This window comes from Myxocyprinus asiaticus, chromosome 46 (genome assembly GCF_019703515.2).
Source record: "Myxocyprinus asiaticus isolate MX2 ecotype Aquarium Trade chromosome 46, UBuf_Myxa_2, whole genome shotgun sequence".
NCBI classification, from domain to species: Eukaryota; Metazoa; Chordata; class Actinopteri; order Cypriniformes; family Catostomidae; genus Myxocyprinus; species Myxocyprinus asiaticus.
In genome coordinates, this window is record NC_059389.1 from 6,533,453 (window position 1) to 6,552,735 (window position 19,283).

Below are 19,283 nucleotides of genomic sequence, written 5' to 3' on the forward strand. Positions count from 1 at the left end.
AATTTAGATCTTTCTCCTATAATCTCTTAAGAGAAGTTGAAGTTCCTTCTCCCAGACTCTGAATCAGCAGGGAGTAATACACCGATGCCTCATGACCTTTTCCAAAAGCAGTAATCACCTCTCCCAGAGTGTCTGCCGCTTTAGGAGGGTGTAAACCACTCCCAAAAACAGTACAGAGCAGGTGGCGCAGCTGTAAATACTTATAGAACTGAGATCTAGGAATCCCAAATGTTGAACCAAATTTTGAAAGGATCTCAACACTCCATTCTCATCCAGGTCACCGAGTGTAGTAACCCCCCTCCCAATCCACTCTGACCAGCAAAAAGGGGACTTGTTGATGCATAGTTTAGGGTTCAGCCATATGCTCGAGGCAACATATAAAAAAAATCAGAATTAAACACTCTGGACACTTTAGTCCATACCGAGTTCAAGTGCGAGATAACGGGATGTAACTTAGCATAGGTCATTGTTAACCTTGTGTAATAGCTGCTGAAATTTGATTGACCGATGGCGGCCATGTTTTTCAACATACGTGAATGTCCATATAAACAATAATGGCAGCTGAGAAAAAGACAATGTATGCAAATTTTGAAGTCAATGGGATTAACGGTTTCACGGTTACAGCCAATTTCATGTTGTTGTTTTTTTTTTTTGTATTATAGTGCCACCATGTGGCAAAACCGCGCCAACTTTTCTGGGAAACCAAAGATAGACCTCTTACATAAGCATGCCAAGTTTGGTAAAGATATCTAATTTCCTTCAAGAGTTATAGCCATTTACGTAAAATTGGCCACTCCTACTTCCGATGTTTTCGCATACCATAGCTAGCTCCAGTCCAAAGTTCAAACTTTTTTTGATAAATTTTGATAGTGAGACTCCATAGAATCGTTTGGCACTGGTTTGGTCCCGATCGGACGAAAAACCAAGGACTAGTTTGCCAAAGTGGGTTTTATGAAAAATCCAAGATGGCGGAAAATTTGTATAGGCGGAAATGAAATCGGAGATATACGTTTTGTTTGATTTGAGCCAAGGATTCCAATGGTGTAAAGCACTACGACAAACGGTCTAGGAGTTATGAGCAGTTTCGCGTTTTTAATCGCTGTAGCGCCCCCTATTGACCGATTTGGCTGAGTCCGTGTTTCTGTGTAGCGAGCAATACTACTACCATCTGACCAAGTTTCAAGTCTCTATACTTTACGGCTTGCTCTGCCCGATCAGTTTTATGGCGGAATAATAATAATAATCTTAACAATTACAATAGGGTTTCAGCGCTAAGCGCTTGAACCCCTAATTTTGTAAATTAATTTAAAAAATTGATAATTTTATTATTGATTATTAACAGTTATAATTACAGTAATAATTTTGGTGAAATAATTGTTAAATCTGAAAACGCGCACTATTTTACATCACTTATTTAATTAGATATAATTGTGGATTCTGAAAGTGTGCGTGTGCGTGTGTGTGTGTGTGTGTGTGTGTGTGTGAGTGTCGATGCTGAAGTTGCATTGCAGGGGTGGGACTCCAGCATTCAGATCTTCATCATGCGCAGAGGAAAACACGCACTTCTGATCTAATCTTAACACACATCTGATCTGATCTGAAAACACCAGACACACAAACATTAGATCTGATCAGATTATGCACGTGCATCCGATGCTTTAATGCATGTTAATTGATGGATGAAAGTCTGCATGAGCTCGAGAGGAGGAAACAGAGACTCCTGAAGGTAAGATCAGATAAAACACTTATGATAATATCTGATCGTTCATATTCTGTGTACATATGCTGAATATATGTCGCGAGTTTAAGTCGTAATATTATAATAATTTAGTATTTAGACGTATAATCGCGTGTATTTACGTGCCTCAATTAATTGATTTCGCTTAATGTTGACTCGTTATTAATTACAACGTGTGTATTGCAGTTATTGTGAATTATTGTTATATTGTTTTTTATGGCTGTTTCGGTTCGCTGTGGAACTGAAGTTCAAGCCCGTTCACGTGCTGATGCAGTGCGCGTGCCCGCGGCTCGGGGTGGTTGTCATGGTCACCTTGATCGAGCCCTTCTGATTGGGGGGCATTAATTTAACACCCAAAGGTCACATAAAACACACTACACCCCCTACAAAACAGCCCAAAAGAGAGGGAGAGAGAGAGAGAGAGAGTGTGTGTGTGTGTGTGTGTGTTGTGTTGTGTTCTGAATCTGATGTGTGTGTGTGTGTGTGTGTTGTGTTCTGAATCTGATGTGTGTGTGTTGTGTTCTGAATCTGATGTGTGTGTGTGTGTGTGTGTGTGTGTGTTGTGTTCTGAATCTGATGTGTGTGTGTGTGTGTTGTGTTCTGAATCTGATGTGTGTGTGTGTGTTGTGTTCTGAATCTGATGTGTGTGTGTGTGTGTGTGTTCTGAATCTGATGTGTGTGTGTTGTGTTCTGAATCTGATGTGTGCATGTGTGTGTGTGTTCTGAATCTGATGTGTGTTTGTGTGTTGTGTTCTGAATCTGATGCGTGTGGGGGTGTGTGTGTGTGTGTGTTGTGTTCTGAATCTGATGTGTGTGTGTGTTGTGTGTGTGTGTGTGTGTGTGTTCTGAATCTGATGTGTGTGTGTGTTGTGTTCTGAATCTGATGTGTGCATGTGTGTGTGTGTGTGTTGTGTCGTGTTCTGAATCTGATGTGTGTTGTGTGTGTTGTGTTCTGAATCTGATGTGTGCATGTGTGTGTGTGTTGTGTTGTGTTCTGAATCTGATGTGTGTGTGTGTGTGTTGTGTGTGTGTGTGGGTTCTGAATCTGATGTGTGTGTGTGTTGTGTTCTGAATCTGATGTGTGCATGTGTGTGTGTGTGTTGTGTTGTGTTCTGAATCTGATGCGTGTGGGTGTGTGTGTGTGTGTGTGTTGTGTTCTGAATCTGATGTGTGTGTTGTGTGTCTGCTTTGTGTATTGTGTTCTGAATCTGATGTGTGTGTGTGTGTTGTGTGTGTTGTGTTCTGAATCTGATGTGTGTGTGTGTGTGTGTTGTGTTCTGAATCTGATGTGTGTGTGTGTGTGTGTGTGTGTGTTGTGTTCTGAATCTGATGTGTGTGTGTGTTGTGTGTCTGCTTTGTGTGTTGTGTGTGTGTTTTGTGTGTGTTGTGTTCTGAATCTGATGTGTGTGTGTGTGTATGTGTTGTGTTCTGAATCTGATGTGTGTGTGTGTTGTGTTCTGAATCTGATGTGTGTGTGTGTGTGTTGGGTTCTGAATCCGATGTGTGTGTGTGTGTGCGTGTTGTGTTCTGAATCTGATGTGTGTGTGTGTTGTGTGTCTGCTTTGTGTGTTGTGTGTGTGTTTTGTGTGTGTTGTGTTCTGAATCTGATGTGTGTTTGTGTGTATGTGTTGTGTTCTGAATCTGATGTGTGTGTGTGTTGTGTTCTGAATCTGATGTGTGTGTGTGTGTGCGTGTTGTGTTCTGAATCTGATGTGTGTGTGTGTTGTGTGTCTGCTTTGTGTGTTGTGTTCTGAATCTGATGTGTGTGTGTTGTGTTCTGAATCTGATGTGTGTGTGTGTGTGTTGTGTGTGTTGTGTACTGAATCTGATGTGTGTGTGTTGTGTTCTGAATCTGATGTGTGTGTGTGTGTGTGTTGTGTACTGAATCTGATGTGTGTGTGTATGTGTGTTGTGTTCTGAATCTGATGTGTGTGGGTGTGTGTGTGTGTTGTGTTCTGAATCTGATGTGTGTGGGTGTGTGTGTGTGTTGTGTTCTGAATCTGATGTGTATGTGTGTTAGGTTCTGAATCTGATGTGTGTGTCCATTGTTTATGTTGTATTCTGGTGTGATTCTGTTGTTGTTCTATTGTGTCTATTTTGTGTTTTTCTCAGTGTGTTTATGATTTTGTATGTCTGTTGCGCTCTTTTGTGTGTTTGTTGTGTGTTGTCCTCTGTTTGTGTTTGTTGTGTGTCTTTTATATCTGTTATGTGTGTATTATTTTGTGTAATTCACAGTTGTGTATGTTGTGCTTTACTTTGTGCCTGTTGTATGTGTGCTGTGGTTTGTGTGTCTGCTTTGTGTGTTGTGTTCTGAATCTGATGTGTGTATCTTTTGTGTATATTATATTGTTGTATTGTGTCTGTTATGTGTGTAGTTTTCTGTGTAGTTCTGTGTTGTATGTTGTGCTCCATTTTGTGTCTGTTGTATGTGTGTTGTTGTCTTTTGTGTGTGTGTTGTTCTGTTGTGTCTGTCGTGTGTTTTTCTCAGCGTATGTTTATTATGTTCTCTGTTGTGTGTCTGTTGCGTGTTGTGTTTTTTGTTTAATTTGTTGTACCCGATTGTGTGTCTGTTGTGTTCCGTGCTCTGTTACTGTATGTCTGTTATTTGTGTTCTCTGCTGTGTGTTTGTTACTAGTGCTGTCTTGAGTCTGTTAAGTGTGTTGTGTTCTTTTGGGGGATTTGTGCGGCTAGTCTCTGTTGTGAATCTGTTGTGTGTATGTTATGTGAAACTACATACCCAAAACACTTCCACAAGTACTGAGGGTCTTTCTGCCAGAGAATGTTCTCTCTCACTCTCTAGTTTGCTGCTTGTGTTTCAGTGAAAGTGTTATTATGAGTCATTCTGGAGATTAAAAGCGCAGTTGATTTATTAGCGTTTGCTTCCTTCACTCCTGCATGGAGACTAGCTGACAGAGCACACTTCACCCCCGCCATCCATCCGTCCGCAGCACGTTTCTGATCACCGCTATGGTAGAACAGCTACTATTTCATCCACAGTGATTGCAGTGCTGTCCGGCGAATGATAATCATGTGTAAATTATGAGTGCGACAGGATCGTTTAAAGCATCTTGATTAGTTTTCATGATTTAGTTTTTAGAGCTCGGGATGCTTTCAAATAATCTTGTGTTTGGTTATGGGCTCCTGTAAAATCAGTCCGTGTCAGTTGAGAAGGTTTCAGAAGAAAATCTCAACCTTTGATCTAGGCTAGACTCAATTTTGATGCATTTTTTCTGGATGTTTTCTGAGGTTTTGGGTTAGAATCTATACGTTTAGGTCTGTAAGAAAGATTTTTAAAGAAACTCATAACTTTGTCATCATTTACTCACCCTGATATTGTTCCAAACCCGGCTGAAAGCAAAAGTAAAAGTGTCCTTTTGATTTTGTATTCAAAATATTCACAAAAATCGAACCTTTATTTGAAGTAAATCAATTGAAAGAGGGGAAATATCTCATCATTAAATAAATATGTTTCTCCAAAACACATTGGCCACAATTATTGGCACCCCGAGTAAAATATATCTGATGTATATTCCCATTCATATTTTAATTTTTTTTAGTACACCTGGGTGTCAAGGAACATGAAATTGTCCAGCCATGACTTCCGGTTTCAGAGGGGTATAAATATGAGGTAATACACAAGCCAAATTCCCTCAGTCATCCATCACAATGGGTTAGACTAAAGAATAAAGTTCTGATGTGCGGCAAAAGCTTGTTGAGCTTCATAAAATGGGAAGTGGCTGTAAGAAAATAGCCAAAGCATTGAAAATACCCATTTCCACCATCAGGGCAATAATTAAGATGTTCCAATCAACTGGAGACGTTAAGAATTGGCCTGGAAAAGGACGTGTGTCTGTATTGTCTCCAAGCACAGTGAGGAGGATGGTTCAAGTGGCCAAAGAATCTCCAAGGATCACAGCTGGAGAATTGCAGAAATTAGCTGGGTCTTGTGGTCAGAAAGTCTAAAAAAAATATCAGACATCACCTACATCACCACAAGTTGTTTGGGAGGGTTTCAAGAAAAAAGCCTCTGCCCTCATCCAACAACAAACTCAAGCATCTTCAGTTTGCCAGACACTGCTGGAACTTCAAATGGGGCCGGGTTCTATGGTCAGATGAAACAAAAAGCACCAGAGATGGTTTTGGCGCACACAGAGATGAAGAAGTACCCAATGCCTGCGGTTAAATATGGTGTTGGATCTTTAATGTTATGGGGCTGTTTCTATGCCAGAGGTCCTGGACATCTTGTTCAGATACATGGCATCATGGACTCTATCAAATACCAACAGATAAAAAATAAAAACCTGGCTGCCTCTGCCAGAAAGCTTAAAATGGGCTCTGGTTGGATCTTCCAGCAGGACAATGATCCAAAACACACATCAAAATTAACACAAAAATGGTTCACTGACCATAAAATCAAGGTTCTGCCATGGCCATCCCAGTCCTCTGACCTGAACCCCATAGAAAACCTGTGGGGTGAACTGAAGAGGAGAGTCCACCAACATGGACCTCTGAATTTGAAGGATCTGTAGAGATTCTGTATGGACGAATGGTCTCAGATCCCTTGCCATGTGTTCTCAAACCTCATGAGGCATTATAAGAGAACACTCAGAGCTGTTATCTTGGCAAAGGGAGGTTGCACAAAGTATTGAATAAAAGGGTATATAATGAATAATGCATTTTGGAGAATTATTTTTTTAATTATTTAATAATGAGATATTTCCCCTGTTTCAATTGTTTTACTTTAAAGATTAGATTTTTGTGATTTAAAAAAAAATGAAAGATCAAAAGGATAAACAATGCAGATTTTTTTTTACAGCCTTCTTTGCTCATATTTACTAAGGGTGCCAATATTTTTGGCCACAACTGCACTACTGAAATTATGTAAGTTGTGCATCTATTTAGACTCAACAAGTGCCTGAGAAAATACACATAAGCTACACATAAGTTACACATACATTACACATGTGTAGATTATGTGTTATGTGTAGCTCAAAATGTGTTTGACAGCCAGTTGCATCTCATGAAATTTCAGTGTGAAAGTAATTAACCCTGTTCTTGATTTGTCCTGATTTATTGCATTATCTCTTTAATTTATGAAAAATAAAACATCAAAATATGTTATTTTTCTTGAAAATATTTGTACAATTTTACACTATCTGGGCATTTTGTACATCCATTTTTGATAAATATAAGTGCCAGGTCTCTAAAGACCCGGATATGTAAGAGTGTTTGGAAAAATGACCATGCATTTAAGGGTTAATAGTGCAGATGTCCATTCCTGATGTCAGCAATTGAATTTCAACTAGTAAAATGCTCATTTTTGGTATCTGTAAATTTATTTTAGCATGTTAGATTTTGTATGTCAGATATCTGGAAATGGATTTCAGATATCAATAAATTAGAGTAATTAAAGAAATCTTAAAATGCTTTTTTTTTTTATTAGTTTCAATAACATTATAGATATCTGAGATTAACATTGCTACTAGTAAAAACCTAATAACAAAAATTAGCAAATTAAATTGTAATGTAATTCAGTTGTTGATGTCAGGAATGGACATTTGCACTTCTAACAATGTAATTATCGCTAGAGATCTCTAGTTGCATTTTAAACAGGAGTGAATGACTGATCCTTGTGAAATGCTTCTAGTGTAAATGTAGTTACAGATATAAAAAATTGTTTAATATTTGAAATATCAAATTAACATTTTATGTATTACTTTTTTGTACTGTGTATTATTTTGTATTATTGAATTTTAGTTTTATTATTTTTGTATTTGTATTATTAATTACTGACATCAAGAATTAGCATATATATATATATATATTTATTTATTTTTTTTAACTTTTTTTTGTGAACTGTCCCTTTAAATCTGGACCTTTTGCTTAATAAGATAAAGACTTTACCATCTATGCAGCCTGCAATCTTATTTCACTAATGGCATCCAGTAAAAGGCAAAAGAATCTGTCATCACTTTTCTACACCACCCAAAAAGAAAGAAACCAAAGCAAACAGAAGGAACAAAGCTTGGGATTTCTGCTTCACGATTCAGTGTTTGTCAATGAAATTAAAGTTTATACCTCACAAGTGAATGTGCCCTTTGGGAAATTATTTTTGGATAGATGCTTCATCGCCCAGACAGTATCACAATGTTCTGTGTTCCAAGCTCTGTGTGTGTGTGTGTGTGTGTGTGTGTGTGTCCGTGTCCATCTGTGCGCCTATAGTCATTACAGGCAGCGTGGGCTGTTACACACACAATATTCTATAGAGCCATTGATGTTACTGACAGTGCAACTTCAACACATGTTCATTAAATACACACACACACACTTGAAATCTGACGAAGATGTAACTGTGTTTTGCCCTGAATCTAGGTTATATGTGCGTGCTGCTACTAGCCCTCTGGTTTGAGATGCTTTAATTGGCCACTGTCATATTCTCCACAGAACTATCTTCTTAGTTCCCGCTGCTTTTCTCATCTGATTATCCACAAGTCTTTGATGACCTACACACCTCTCACTTTCTTTCTACTTTTAGACCAAACATGATACTTCCTGTCTGAAATGAATTCTCTCTCTTTTTGAAAGATCAGATTGTTGATGCTCTAGTACCCTCACAAAAATGTAGCATGGTAACTGTATTTCCTCAGTTAGTAATACAGCTGTGGTAACTTCATATTACCCAGTACTGTCAGACATGAAATTAAATGAACAGAAAGATTGTGAAGTATTCGTATTCCACTTACAAAAAAGGAACACGCTAATGTTTTATTTTACACATAACATGGTAACACCGTGTATTTTGAACATGTAGAATAGCAGTAACATGTTTTCTAAACATGTACCATGACAATACCATGTTTTTTTATATTTGCACCATGGTTATACCTTGTTTTTTGAATGTATACTACAGTAGTACCATGTTTTTGGGCATGCACAATGATAATACCATTTTATTTTTATTTTTTTAATGTACCATGGTAATGTTTGTGACACGTGTCATGATAAGACTTTGTTTTAACTCGAGTTTTTTACTTTTAAACATGTCATGATAAGACTGTTTTGCTTGTACAATGGTAATACCATGTTTTTGCGCATGCACCTTGATAATACCATGTTTTTTGTATATGATACTATGGTAATATAATTGTTTTTTGGACATGCATCATTGTAATACCATGTTTTTGAGTATGCACCATGATAACATCATGTTTTTTGACATGTACAATGGTAATACTATGTTTTTTGGCTATGCACCATTATAATACCATGTTTTTTGACATGTACCATGGTAATACCATGTTTTCCACTTGCACAATGGTAATACCATGTTTTTTACATGCACTATTATAATACCATGTTTTTTGACATGTACTATGATAATACCATGTTTTTGGACATGCATCATGATAATACCATGTTTTTTAGGTATGGTCATTCAGTGTTTGTTTTTTTACATTTACCTTGGTAATACCATGTTTTTTACATGTACCATAGTAATTCCATTTTTTTTTTTTATATATGATACCATGGTAATAAAATAGTTTTTTGGACATGCATCATTGCACATACATCATGTTTTTGAGTATGCACCATGTTAATATCATGTTTTTTGACGTACAATGGTAATACTATGTTTTCTTTACATTTACCATGTTAATACCAAGTGTTTGACATGTATCATGATAAAACAATGTTGTTCACTTGCACAATGGTTAATACCATGTTTTTTACATGCACCATGATAATACCATGTTTTAGACATGCACAATGGTCATACTATGTTTAATGGATGTGCACCACGCTAATACCATGTTTTTACATGTACCATGATAATACCATGCTTTTATAACATGTACCACAGAAGTACCATGTTTTTTGGCATGTACCATGATAGTACCATGTTTTGTGGCATGCAATGTTTTTTTTTATTTTATTTTATTTACATATTCCATGTTAAAACCATGTTTTTGACATGTATCATGTTTTCACTGGTACAATGGTAAAAACGTTTTTAAATGTACCATAGTAATACCATGGTTTTTGAACATGTACCATTGTAATACCATATTTGTTAGACATGTACCATGATAATACCATATTTTTGTTTTTACGTGTACCTTGGTAATGTCATGTATTTGCATAAGTACCATGGTAATATCATGTATTTTTATATGTACCATGGTAATATCATGGGTTTTGGATATGATACCATGATAATACAATATTTTATTTGGACATATACCATAGTACTCTTTGTAGGACCTTGGAGTACCATGAATATGATTATGATTCAGTACCATGGTATATATCAAAGTACCTTCGTATTACCATCTGATACCATCGCTGTAACTTGGTACGGTCACAGTATGTCTTTATAAGGGGCGGATCAGCAGAGCTCATATTATTTTGCTTTTACTATGGTACTTTGCAGAAGCTATGGTAAACATGGTAAAGTTTTTGTAAGAGTGAAGAATGACTTGTGCTTTGTGTAACAGGTGGCACTATGTCTGTGCAGGGTCAGGATATTTCAGAATATCATCTGAGTGGTGAGCAGACATCACACATACACCTACAATCATTTATTGACTCCCTCTAAGAGCGAGTTTCTAATTTTGTTTTTGTTGTGTGTGTTTGTGTGTGTCAGTGGTGCTGGACCCTCCTGGCTGGGAAGTGTGTTTGTATGTGTTTGGGTTTTTGGTTCTGTTTGGTGTGGTTATAGTGAATCTGTGGAAATTATATAAGTCTGGCACTTTCCCAACTCCCTCGCCATACCCAAACTTCCACTACCGTTACCTGCAGGAGAAATATGGCTCGTCCAACTCGGAGATCAGACAGAAGGTAATAAAAACCCACAGGGAGAAAATTACATGCATGATAATGTTTAGACGTTTTTACACTGCCTGCAATGCAGCACAGTTAATTTCACTTTAAAGCAAGTCATATGGGTTTTGAACAACATGAGGGTGAGTAAATGATTACAGAATTTTCATTTTTGGGTGAAGTATCTCTTTAATCTGTGACATCTACTCTGTCCTGTGCAGCGTGTTGCAGCTTCCAACCAGCGGAGGGCGTCAACGGCGAGTCGGAAGCCGAGTCTTCAGTTGCTGGACACTCCTGATGGGCTTCGAGACCTCGGAACACTGGAGCTCATGAGCCGGGAGCTGGATCCGAGTGGAGGCACCCTCAACCGTTCCATGTCCTCTGAATCTCTGTGTTCCATCTCTTCCATCGCTCAAACTTTCGGCCACGACTTCACAGTGGGGCAGCTGGAGATCACTCTGGAGCTGGACTCTCGGTCCTCGCTTCTGCACGTCTCACTGCACCAGGGTAAAGACCTGCTGGAGAAGGAGGAGGAGAACTTCCCTGGATGCTACATCACCGTCGTCCTGATCCCTCAACAGATCAGCCTAGGAGCCACACAGGTATAGAATATAGCCATGTAGAGTTAAATTAGCAAATGAGCACATATCACTAATGCTGATTAGGTTATCTCTTAACAGCTGTCTCTCATTCTCCACTGCAGGTTCAGCGAAATGCCTTCACTGTGGTGTTCGATGAGCGGTTCTCTGTTCCGTTAGACTCTGTTAATCTGGAAGAGAACAGTCTGAGGTTCTCTGCCTTTGGCATCGATTCAGATGAGCGGAACATCAGTGCTGGAGTCGCTGAACTTAAACTGTCAGATCTCGATCTTTCCATTCGGCCGTTTAATGCCTGGCTTTACCTTCAGGACATCAACAAGGTACCATGCTACACCTGGATACTCTACAGAGCCCTTTGTACCCTTGTAATAAGTTTACTAGAAACATTTGTCTCTTTTGTCTGGTTCTTCTTAGACCGTGGATGCTGTTGGTGAGATCCTGTTGTCTCTCAGTTATTTGCCAACTGCAGAACGCCTCACCGTGGTTGTGGCCAAAGCCAAGAACCTGGTCTGGACTAATGGAAAGACCACAGCAGGTGTGAGACTGAGCTGGACCTGAGGATTATCTCGGTTTAGACAGATTTGACTCAATTGAATTGTCTTTTTTAAAACATTTCCACAGCACTGAAATGAAACGGGTTCCTGACTGTCATTATAATTAAAATCCACAATCCTACAAAGAGCTTTACTATCCAGATGACTTTACTCAGGTCCTTTTTTTAAACAGTAGGAGATAGGACTGGGTGTTGATACAGATTTTCTGATTCGATTCCAATTCACAATCCCTCGATTCGATTCCATTTTGAAATCAATTCTACATTTACATTTATTCATTTGGCAGACACTTTTATCCGAAGCAACTTACAAAAGAGGAAAACAAAAGCGAATCATCTTAAGGAGACAGTGGTATGAAAAGTGCCATACTACAAATTTTCACTAGCATCAGAATAGTATTCAAAACAGATTAAAAGTGCAACAATAATTTTTTATTTTTTTAAATGACTGGTTAAGTGCTCATGGAAAAGATGTGTTTTTAGTAATTTTGGATGGAGTTGGGAAGGTCATTCCACCATCGTGGTACGATGAAGCTGAAAGTCCGGGAAAGTGTTTTGGTGCCTCTTTGTGTTGGTACAACAAGGTGACGTTCCTTAGCCGACCGCAGGCTTCTAGTGGGCATGTAGCTCTGCATAAATGATTTTAGGTATGCTGGAGCAGACCCAGTGACTGTTCTGTGTGCCAGCATCAGAGCCTTGAATTTGATACGTGCATCAACCGGCAGCCTGTGGAGAGAGACAAGGAGTGGTGTAACATGTGCTCTCTTTGGTTCATTAAAGACCAGACGTGCTGCTGCATTCTGGATCATTTGCAGGGGTCTAATTGCACATGCAGGGAGGCCTGCAATGAGAGCGTTACAGTAGTCCATTCTAGTTATGACAAGTGACTGGACAAGCAGTTGTGTGGCATGTTCAGAGAGGAAGGGTCTTATCTTCCTGATATTGTAGAGTGTAAATCTACATGATCTTGCGGTCTTTGAGATGTGGTCTGTGAAATTTAGTCTGTTGTTGATGGTTACCCCAAGATTTCTGACTGATTTGGAAGGCGTAACTGTAGTTGCACCCAGCTGCACGGTGATGTTGTGTTCAACAGCAGGGTTGGCTGGAAAGACAAGGAGTTAATTCTTGGCTGGGTTGAGTTGCAGGTGGTGCTCCTTCATCCAGGCCGAGATGTCTGCCAGGCAGTCTGAAATTCGATCAGTCACTGTGGTGCCATTGGGCTGGAAAGACAAGTAAAGTTGTGTGTCATCAGCGTAGCAGTGGTAAGAGAAACCATGTACCTGAATGATGGGTCCCAGTGATGTTGTGTATATGGAGAAGAGAAGTGGCCCAAGCACTTATATTTCAGTTATAATGTCCATTTTGCATACATATGAAATACATTTTCTCCTAGCTATTGCTGTTAATTATACAGGGGACCTTCTAAATTGGTGCCTAATAACTTTAAAAATGTTCTGTGTGTTCTGGAGTTTTATGTCAATTGAAATTTCTTATAAAATATATTTATTTTCAGTGTTTCATCAGTGGAATGATCCAAAACACTTTAAACAACAGTACAACCTATTAAAGAGACTGTAAGTCTATCCCTCACAGCCTTGTTGTAATTCCCATCAAAAATCAAAGATGGCGCAATTGTTAATAAGGTCCATTGGAGCAATTCAAGCTTGTAGTACATATTGTTTTCAGGAGGAGGCAGTAAGCAAAACTTCAGCTGTATGTGCAAGGTGCAGCTGTGCAGAGAACAAACCAAACCCAGGCTTGGCACTAGCAACAGCACAAGATGAGAACACGTTCTGGCGTTCAAAAATAGCTGGCAAAGCACAGTCCCGAATGCAGGGATCTCAAGATGTGTTTTAGATGTAAGTTTCAAACTACGTTGAACTTGATTCTGCGACCTAAAAACGCTGTTTATGATGCAACACTCCAAAAGTGTCCGTCTGATGCATGTGTAGATTGATGCGTCCTTAGAAAAGCCCTTATAATACATTTATCTCGAACAGATTGATGAATTCAATTACAAAACGGGATTGCTGTTAAATGTAGGCCAATATATTGCCACTTTTTGTATTGTCTTATCAATGCTTTACTTGTCTGCCACAATGATCTAATGCATTTCAATTATTTAAATTATATTTATAATATACTGTATATTATATTTATAATATTTTATTATTTTTATTATTATTATTATTTATCCTCTTTTCTCCAAATTTGGAATGCCCAATTCCCACTACTTAGTAGGTCCTCGTGGTGGTGCGGTTACTCACCTCAGTCCGGGTGGTGAAGGACATGTTTCAGTTGCCTCCACTTCTGAGACAGTCAATCCGTGCATCTCATCACGTGGCTTGTTGCGCATGACACCGTGGAGACTCACAGCATGTGAAGGCTCATGCTACCCTCCGTGATCCATGCACAATTTACCACACGCCCCATTGAGAGCGAGAACCCCTTATCACGACCACAAGGAGGTTACCCCATGTGACTCTACCCTCCCTAGCAACCGGGCCAATTTGGTTGCTTAGGAGATCTGGCTGGAGTCACTCAGCACACCCTGGATTCGAACTCGTGACTCCAGGGGTGGTAGTCAGCGTCAATACTCGTTGAGCTACCCAGGTCCCATATTTAGAATTATTTAATCATTATATATTGAATTATTAGAATTTGGGGGGCTTTCTCTGCAAATATATGATTAATTAATTGGCATATCATTAAATTAATTAGCTAAAAAATTTACATGTAGAACAAAAACGGTGCTAAAACGGTACTGTCTCCTTAAGAATAACAGCAGTTCATTGAGCGTCTTACAGAAGTTTTTGGTTGAGCGCACATTAAAGGAATATTCTGTGTTCAATATTATTTAAGCTCAATCGACAGCATTTGTGGCATAATATTAATTACCCCAAAAATGTATTTTCACTTGCCCCTTCTTGTCTTTAAAAAAAAGTACAAATCTGGGTAACATTGAGGCACTTACAATGGAAGTGAATGGGGCCAATCCGTAAACGTTAAAATTCTCACAGTTTCAGAAGTATAGATGTAAACAATATGCATGTTAACATGATTTTAGTGTCATAAAATCACTTACTAACCTTTTCTGTGTAAAGTTATAGCCAATTTTACAACTTTGTTGCCATGACGATGTAGTCAACAAACCTTAAAACCCTAAATTTAACCCAATTTAAACAACTTTACAGCTCAAATAATACATGAGTTTTAACAGATGAATTAATGTAAGTGCTTTTATAAAATTATAAATTTCTTATTTCTATCTTTAAACCCTCCAAAAATTGGCCCCATTCACTTCCATTGTAAGTGCCTCACTGTAACCTAGATTTTTGCTTTTTTTTTTTTTGTTTTTTTTTTTAAGAAAGCGGGGACGAGTCAAACTTTTTTTTTTTTTTTTTTTTTGGTAATCAACATTATGTCACAAATGCTGTCGATTGAGCTTACCTTGTGTTTAACTACTGTATTTAATTTAAAAAATATTCCTTTAAGGAGAGTGGAGTCTAATATTTTCTATAGCGCATCCGTGCTGTGTGTGATTAGAATTAAGTGTTTCTATTTTTGTAGTTTTTGATCAACAACTGACTGTAAAGAACAGAAATGGTTTAAAAGCGACATTATTTAATGACAAAATGTTTAGCGTGGATCTCGTCTTTGGACACACATTTCACGGAACAAGTCAAATCAAACTTTTACTCTCAAAACGCAGTGAAAAGATCTCAGTCCAGAACTTTTTAGCCAATATAATACTCAATCACTGGTGAGTAAATCTTAACATTTACCAACAAGTGGCTAATCACAGACATTTTTGTCGCATGTGCAAGTGATTTACTCTCATTATAGAGGGTTTCCGCATAGAGCAAACATTTCCACAGCTGGACTGTTTTAATTATTTTTACCCAGCCTTAGTAGATGTTCCTGGATTAGCATTATTTGTTGGTCCTGAAACAGCATTCAACCAATTATTGCCCTTGAATTTTAGGTGATTTGGGATAGGTATAAGATTAGGGCTATGATTGGTCAATAGGAATGTTGTGCTTCAAAAACATGTTCTCATAAAGAAGTTTCTTTTTACCTCTGTTCACAGATCCATTTGTCAAGGTGTATCTGCTCCAGGACGGCAGGAAGATCAGTAAAAAGAAGACCTCAGTAAAAAGGGATGATACTAACCCCATCTTCAACGAGGCAATGATCTTCTCAGTGCCAGCCATCGTCCTGCAGGTGACTTTTAACTGCGACATTAACATCTGATTCGCTGTTCTGAATAAAATAATTACCACACGATTTTCAATGTTGTTTGTGTTTTATTCAGGATCTCTCTCTGAGAGTGACGGTTGCTGAGAGCACAGAGGATGGGCGTGGCGAAAACGTAGGTCATGTGATCATCGGACCAGAGGCCAGTGGAATGGGCATAACACACTGGAACCAGATGCTGGCCACACTGCGGAAACCAGTTTCAATGTGGCACCCGCTTCGGAGAACCTAAGTCCTGACCCTTGACCCCTGACCTATGAATCTTGTCTGCATGGTGCCTACTGTCTAACTGTCCTTACAGTAACGACATTTGAATATGAAGGAAAAATCCTAGTCCCAGCTGTCCTGAGGGAGCGGACAGGGACAGATGGATCCGTAAACAGAGTCTCTTTTGCTTCTGTAAGGGTCTATTAAATCCAGGTTTTTCTTATCCAGGTTAAATTCATTTCTACATGATAACAGGGTGGCTGGTCATCTGCTGCAGCCTTTGCGTGGAGTCTAAAATGAGGCAGAAATTTCTGTAGCCACATTATGTTGTACTAAATATTTAAAGCATTAAAACAAAAAATTATATGTTTGGCCATAAATACATGTATTATTATTATTATTACTGATATTGGGGGTTTAGTACTCGTAAAAACATTGTAAAATAACATCTAACAACAGACTTGGGATGCTCTGTCCCTCTTCTCAGGCAAGTGTAGTGACACTTATTAGCCTATTGGTAACACTATTGAGCCACATCACGTATTACAGGCAGCATTGAGGTGTTTTGTAATTGCTTCCTGTTTATTTAAACATATTGGCTTTAATGTCATTCAGAAATACCAAACTTTGCATTCTACCACTTGAATCACATTACAATGCGCAAAATTATTTTTATGTGGCTCGTATGTATCGCGGCAGTTTCCTGGTGAAATGAATACTAGAGGTGCTGTGACAACAATGACTTTTATTCACTTTCACACAAAATGCGAGAAAAATTACAGATTATCAGTTCATAAACACTTACTTTTCGCCCTGTTCCTCACACAGTGACATCAGATCTTTTACTGTAGTGCATGACTCGCAAGGCGATATATTATAATGTTATCATTAGAGGTCGACCGATAGTGGATTTCGCCAATACCGATAAGTAAGGTGGTTGGAAAGGCCGATAACCGATTAATTGGCCGATTCGTTTTTAAAATCGATTTATAGAATGTTAAAAAATGAAGGTTTGGTATATAATGCGGGACGTTTAACTATAAACAAGCTCGAAACACACTGGGGACTCTTATTTTGAAATGATGTAGACTTGGCCCTGTTACAAAGCTCTCAATTAAGTATTAACCAAATTAAGCTTTTATAGCCTAAATGTATATTACACCAGGTAAGGTTTAAATAGGAATAAGGTTTATTATTATTCACAAGGTATGAAGTTGGAGATACAATGTTCTGTATGTGCCGACAGGGCACATTTCCATATAGTTGCCATTTTCTTTGCATGCCCTTGCTTCAATTAAGAACACTTGATTATCTAATCAAAATATGCATTGACGTTAAGATAAAAAATTAATAAAAATGGTCAATGATGAAATTTAGAAATTTAGGCTGCTGTTATACTGTAGAACCAATCCTTTCTATAATAAAACCAAAACTATCAGCAACTATCGGTACAGATTTTTGCAGATAACCGATAGTTTCAAAAAGCAACTATCAGCACCCATTAATCGATAAAACCGATATATCAGCCTACCTCTAGTTTGCATAACCAACTACATTTACTAACTTGTTCAAGAGTAAACAAAATGCACGTTAGCTCAGTTGATAGAGCGTTGCATATGCGATGCAAAGTACCTGGGTACAAATCCTGAAGAGCATGCGCGTCGACACGTGAGCCGAAAGCTTCATAGAAGCGCCACACAATGATGCTGTTGCTTCAGCAGTTGCGTTTTTTATATCATATTTGCTTTTTCTGACACTATCGGTTAGGTTTAAGGTTTAAGGTGTAGGGTAGGGAGGTCAGTTTTGTTGATTTAAAACTCAATAGAGCATTAACCTTAAAATCCACATCTCTTTGTGGAACATTTAACTTGCTTTTAGCGCCACCCAGTGGATATTTCATCTCGGAACTGCCGTGATATGTGTAAAAAAAACATGTAATATCATTTCGCAAAAATGTCGCCACAGGCACTGATGAATTCAGTGTTGGGGAAGTACTTACTTAATAAGTAGTACTAAGGTTAAAAGTAATCTTTAACAAATTATTGATTACATTTTCTATATTGTAATGGGATTAATCTGCTAGCTTCTCTGAACAGTAATCACATTACTCTTTACTTATTCATTTCTACAACCCGACCTTTACCAGATTTGGTACATGTGTCCAAAATGCCATGTTATATTCTTTCACCAGGGCATAAATTACATTTTATTGTAATATTTGTGTATCTATTCAAAGTAATGTATTTTGCAAAAGAGCCACTGTTTTTTGCTATCCTCACACTTTGTTAGTGTGGCAATCAAATGAAAGGGAGTGCAAACATTTTGATCAAAATAATAGATGTTGTTGGATGTTAAATATGTTTATTAAATTAATCCTACTGAATTTAAATTATATATGTAGCGCAATTATAAAACAATAACGTTACATGATGTACTTTGTAGTTTTGTACTTTGTAACGCATTACCCCCAGCACAGCATAGCATACATACATTTATATCAAACTGAAATATATTACAATATATATGTATATACATATTATGTTATTTTAATTGTCTTTCACGTTCTCTGAGTTTTCTTCAGCAAGAAAGAAAATCTTAAAATAACAAAAAGCAAAATAAATAAATACAAATAAATAAATATTCAAACTGCTGCAATAATTAAACCTTTTGGTGACAGAATGTAAAACCTTCATTCCAAAATCATATACTACCACAGCTAACACGTTTTGTAGAATGAATAACAGATTTGAGCTTCTTGCAGTAGTGAGATCATTTCATATGAAGAAGTGCTGCAAATCCTGCGATTCATTTTTAATACTAACAATATTTAAGCTTGACACCATTAAACTTCATTCTGTGCCAAATTCACCCGTATAGAAGCAATATTTTCATTTTGCAGTGTACATCTGTTGTTGGTGAACTTTAACAGATTTATAGGATGATAAAAAGTCAAAATACTTCACAATGCATGCAATGCATATGTAATGTGTAAAATATTGCAATCATGTGAATTGTTTAAATAAAAATGCTTTGCGTGGTTTGTTTCATATGGCGGTAACGGATGTTTTCATTGTTGAGATTTGACTTTGCTGTCAGATGCACGAAAACT

The 19,283-nt window shown here is 37.8% G+C and overlaps 1 protein-coding gene across 1 annotated transcript; it reads left to right on the forward strand.

Moving 5' to 3' along the window:
* The first annotated feature begins 1,510 nt into the window (after window positions 1-1,510).
* syt12 (synaptotagmin XII) lies at window positions 1,511-19,221 on the forward strand. The gene is made up of 8 exons (XM_051689598.1): window positions 1,511-1,726; window positions 10,234-10,284; window positions 10,383-10,576; window positions 10,780-11,160; window positions 11,262-11,477; window positions 11,572-11,692; window positions 15,801-15,934; window positions 16,026-19,221. Exons 2-8 carry the CDS (start codon window positions 10,242-10,244, stop codon window positions 16,197-16,199), a joined length of 1,263 nt encoding a protein of 420 aa, XP_051545558.1. The 5' UTR covers window positions 1,511-1,726; window positions 10,234-10,241; the 3' UTR covers window positions 16,200-19,221.
* The last annotated feature ends 62 nt before the right edge of the window (window positions 19,222-19,283 follow it).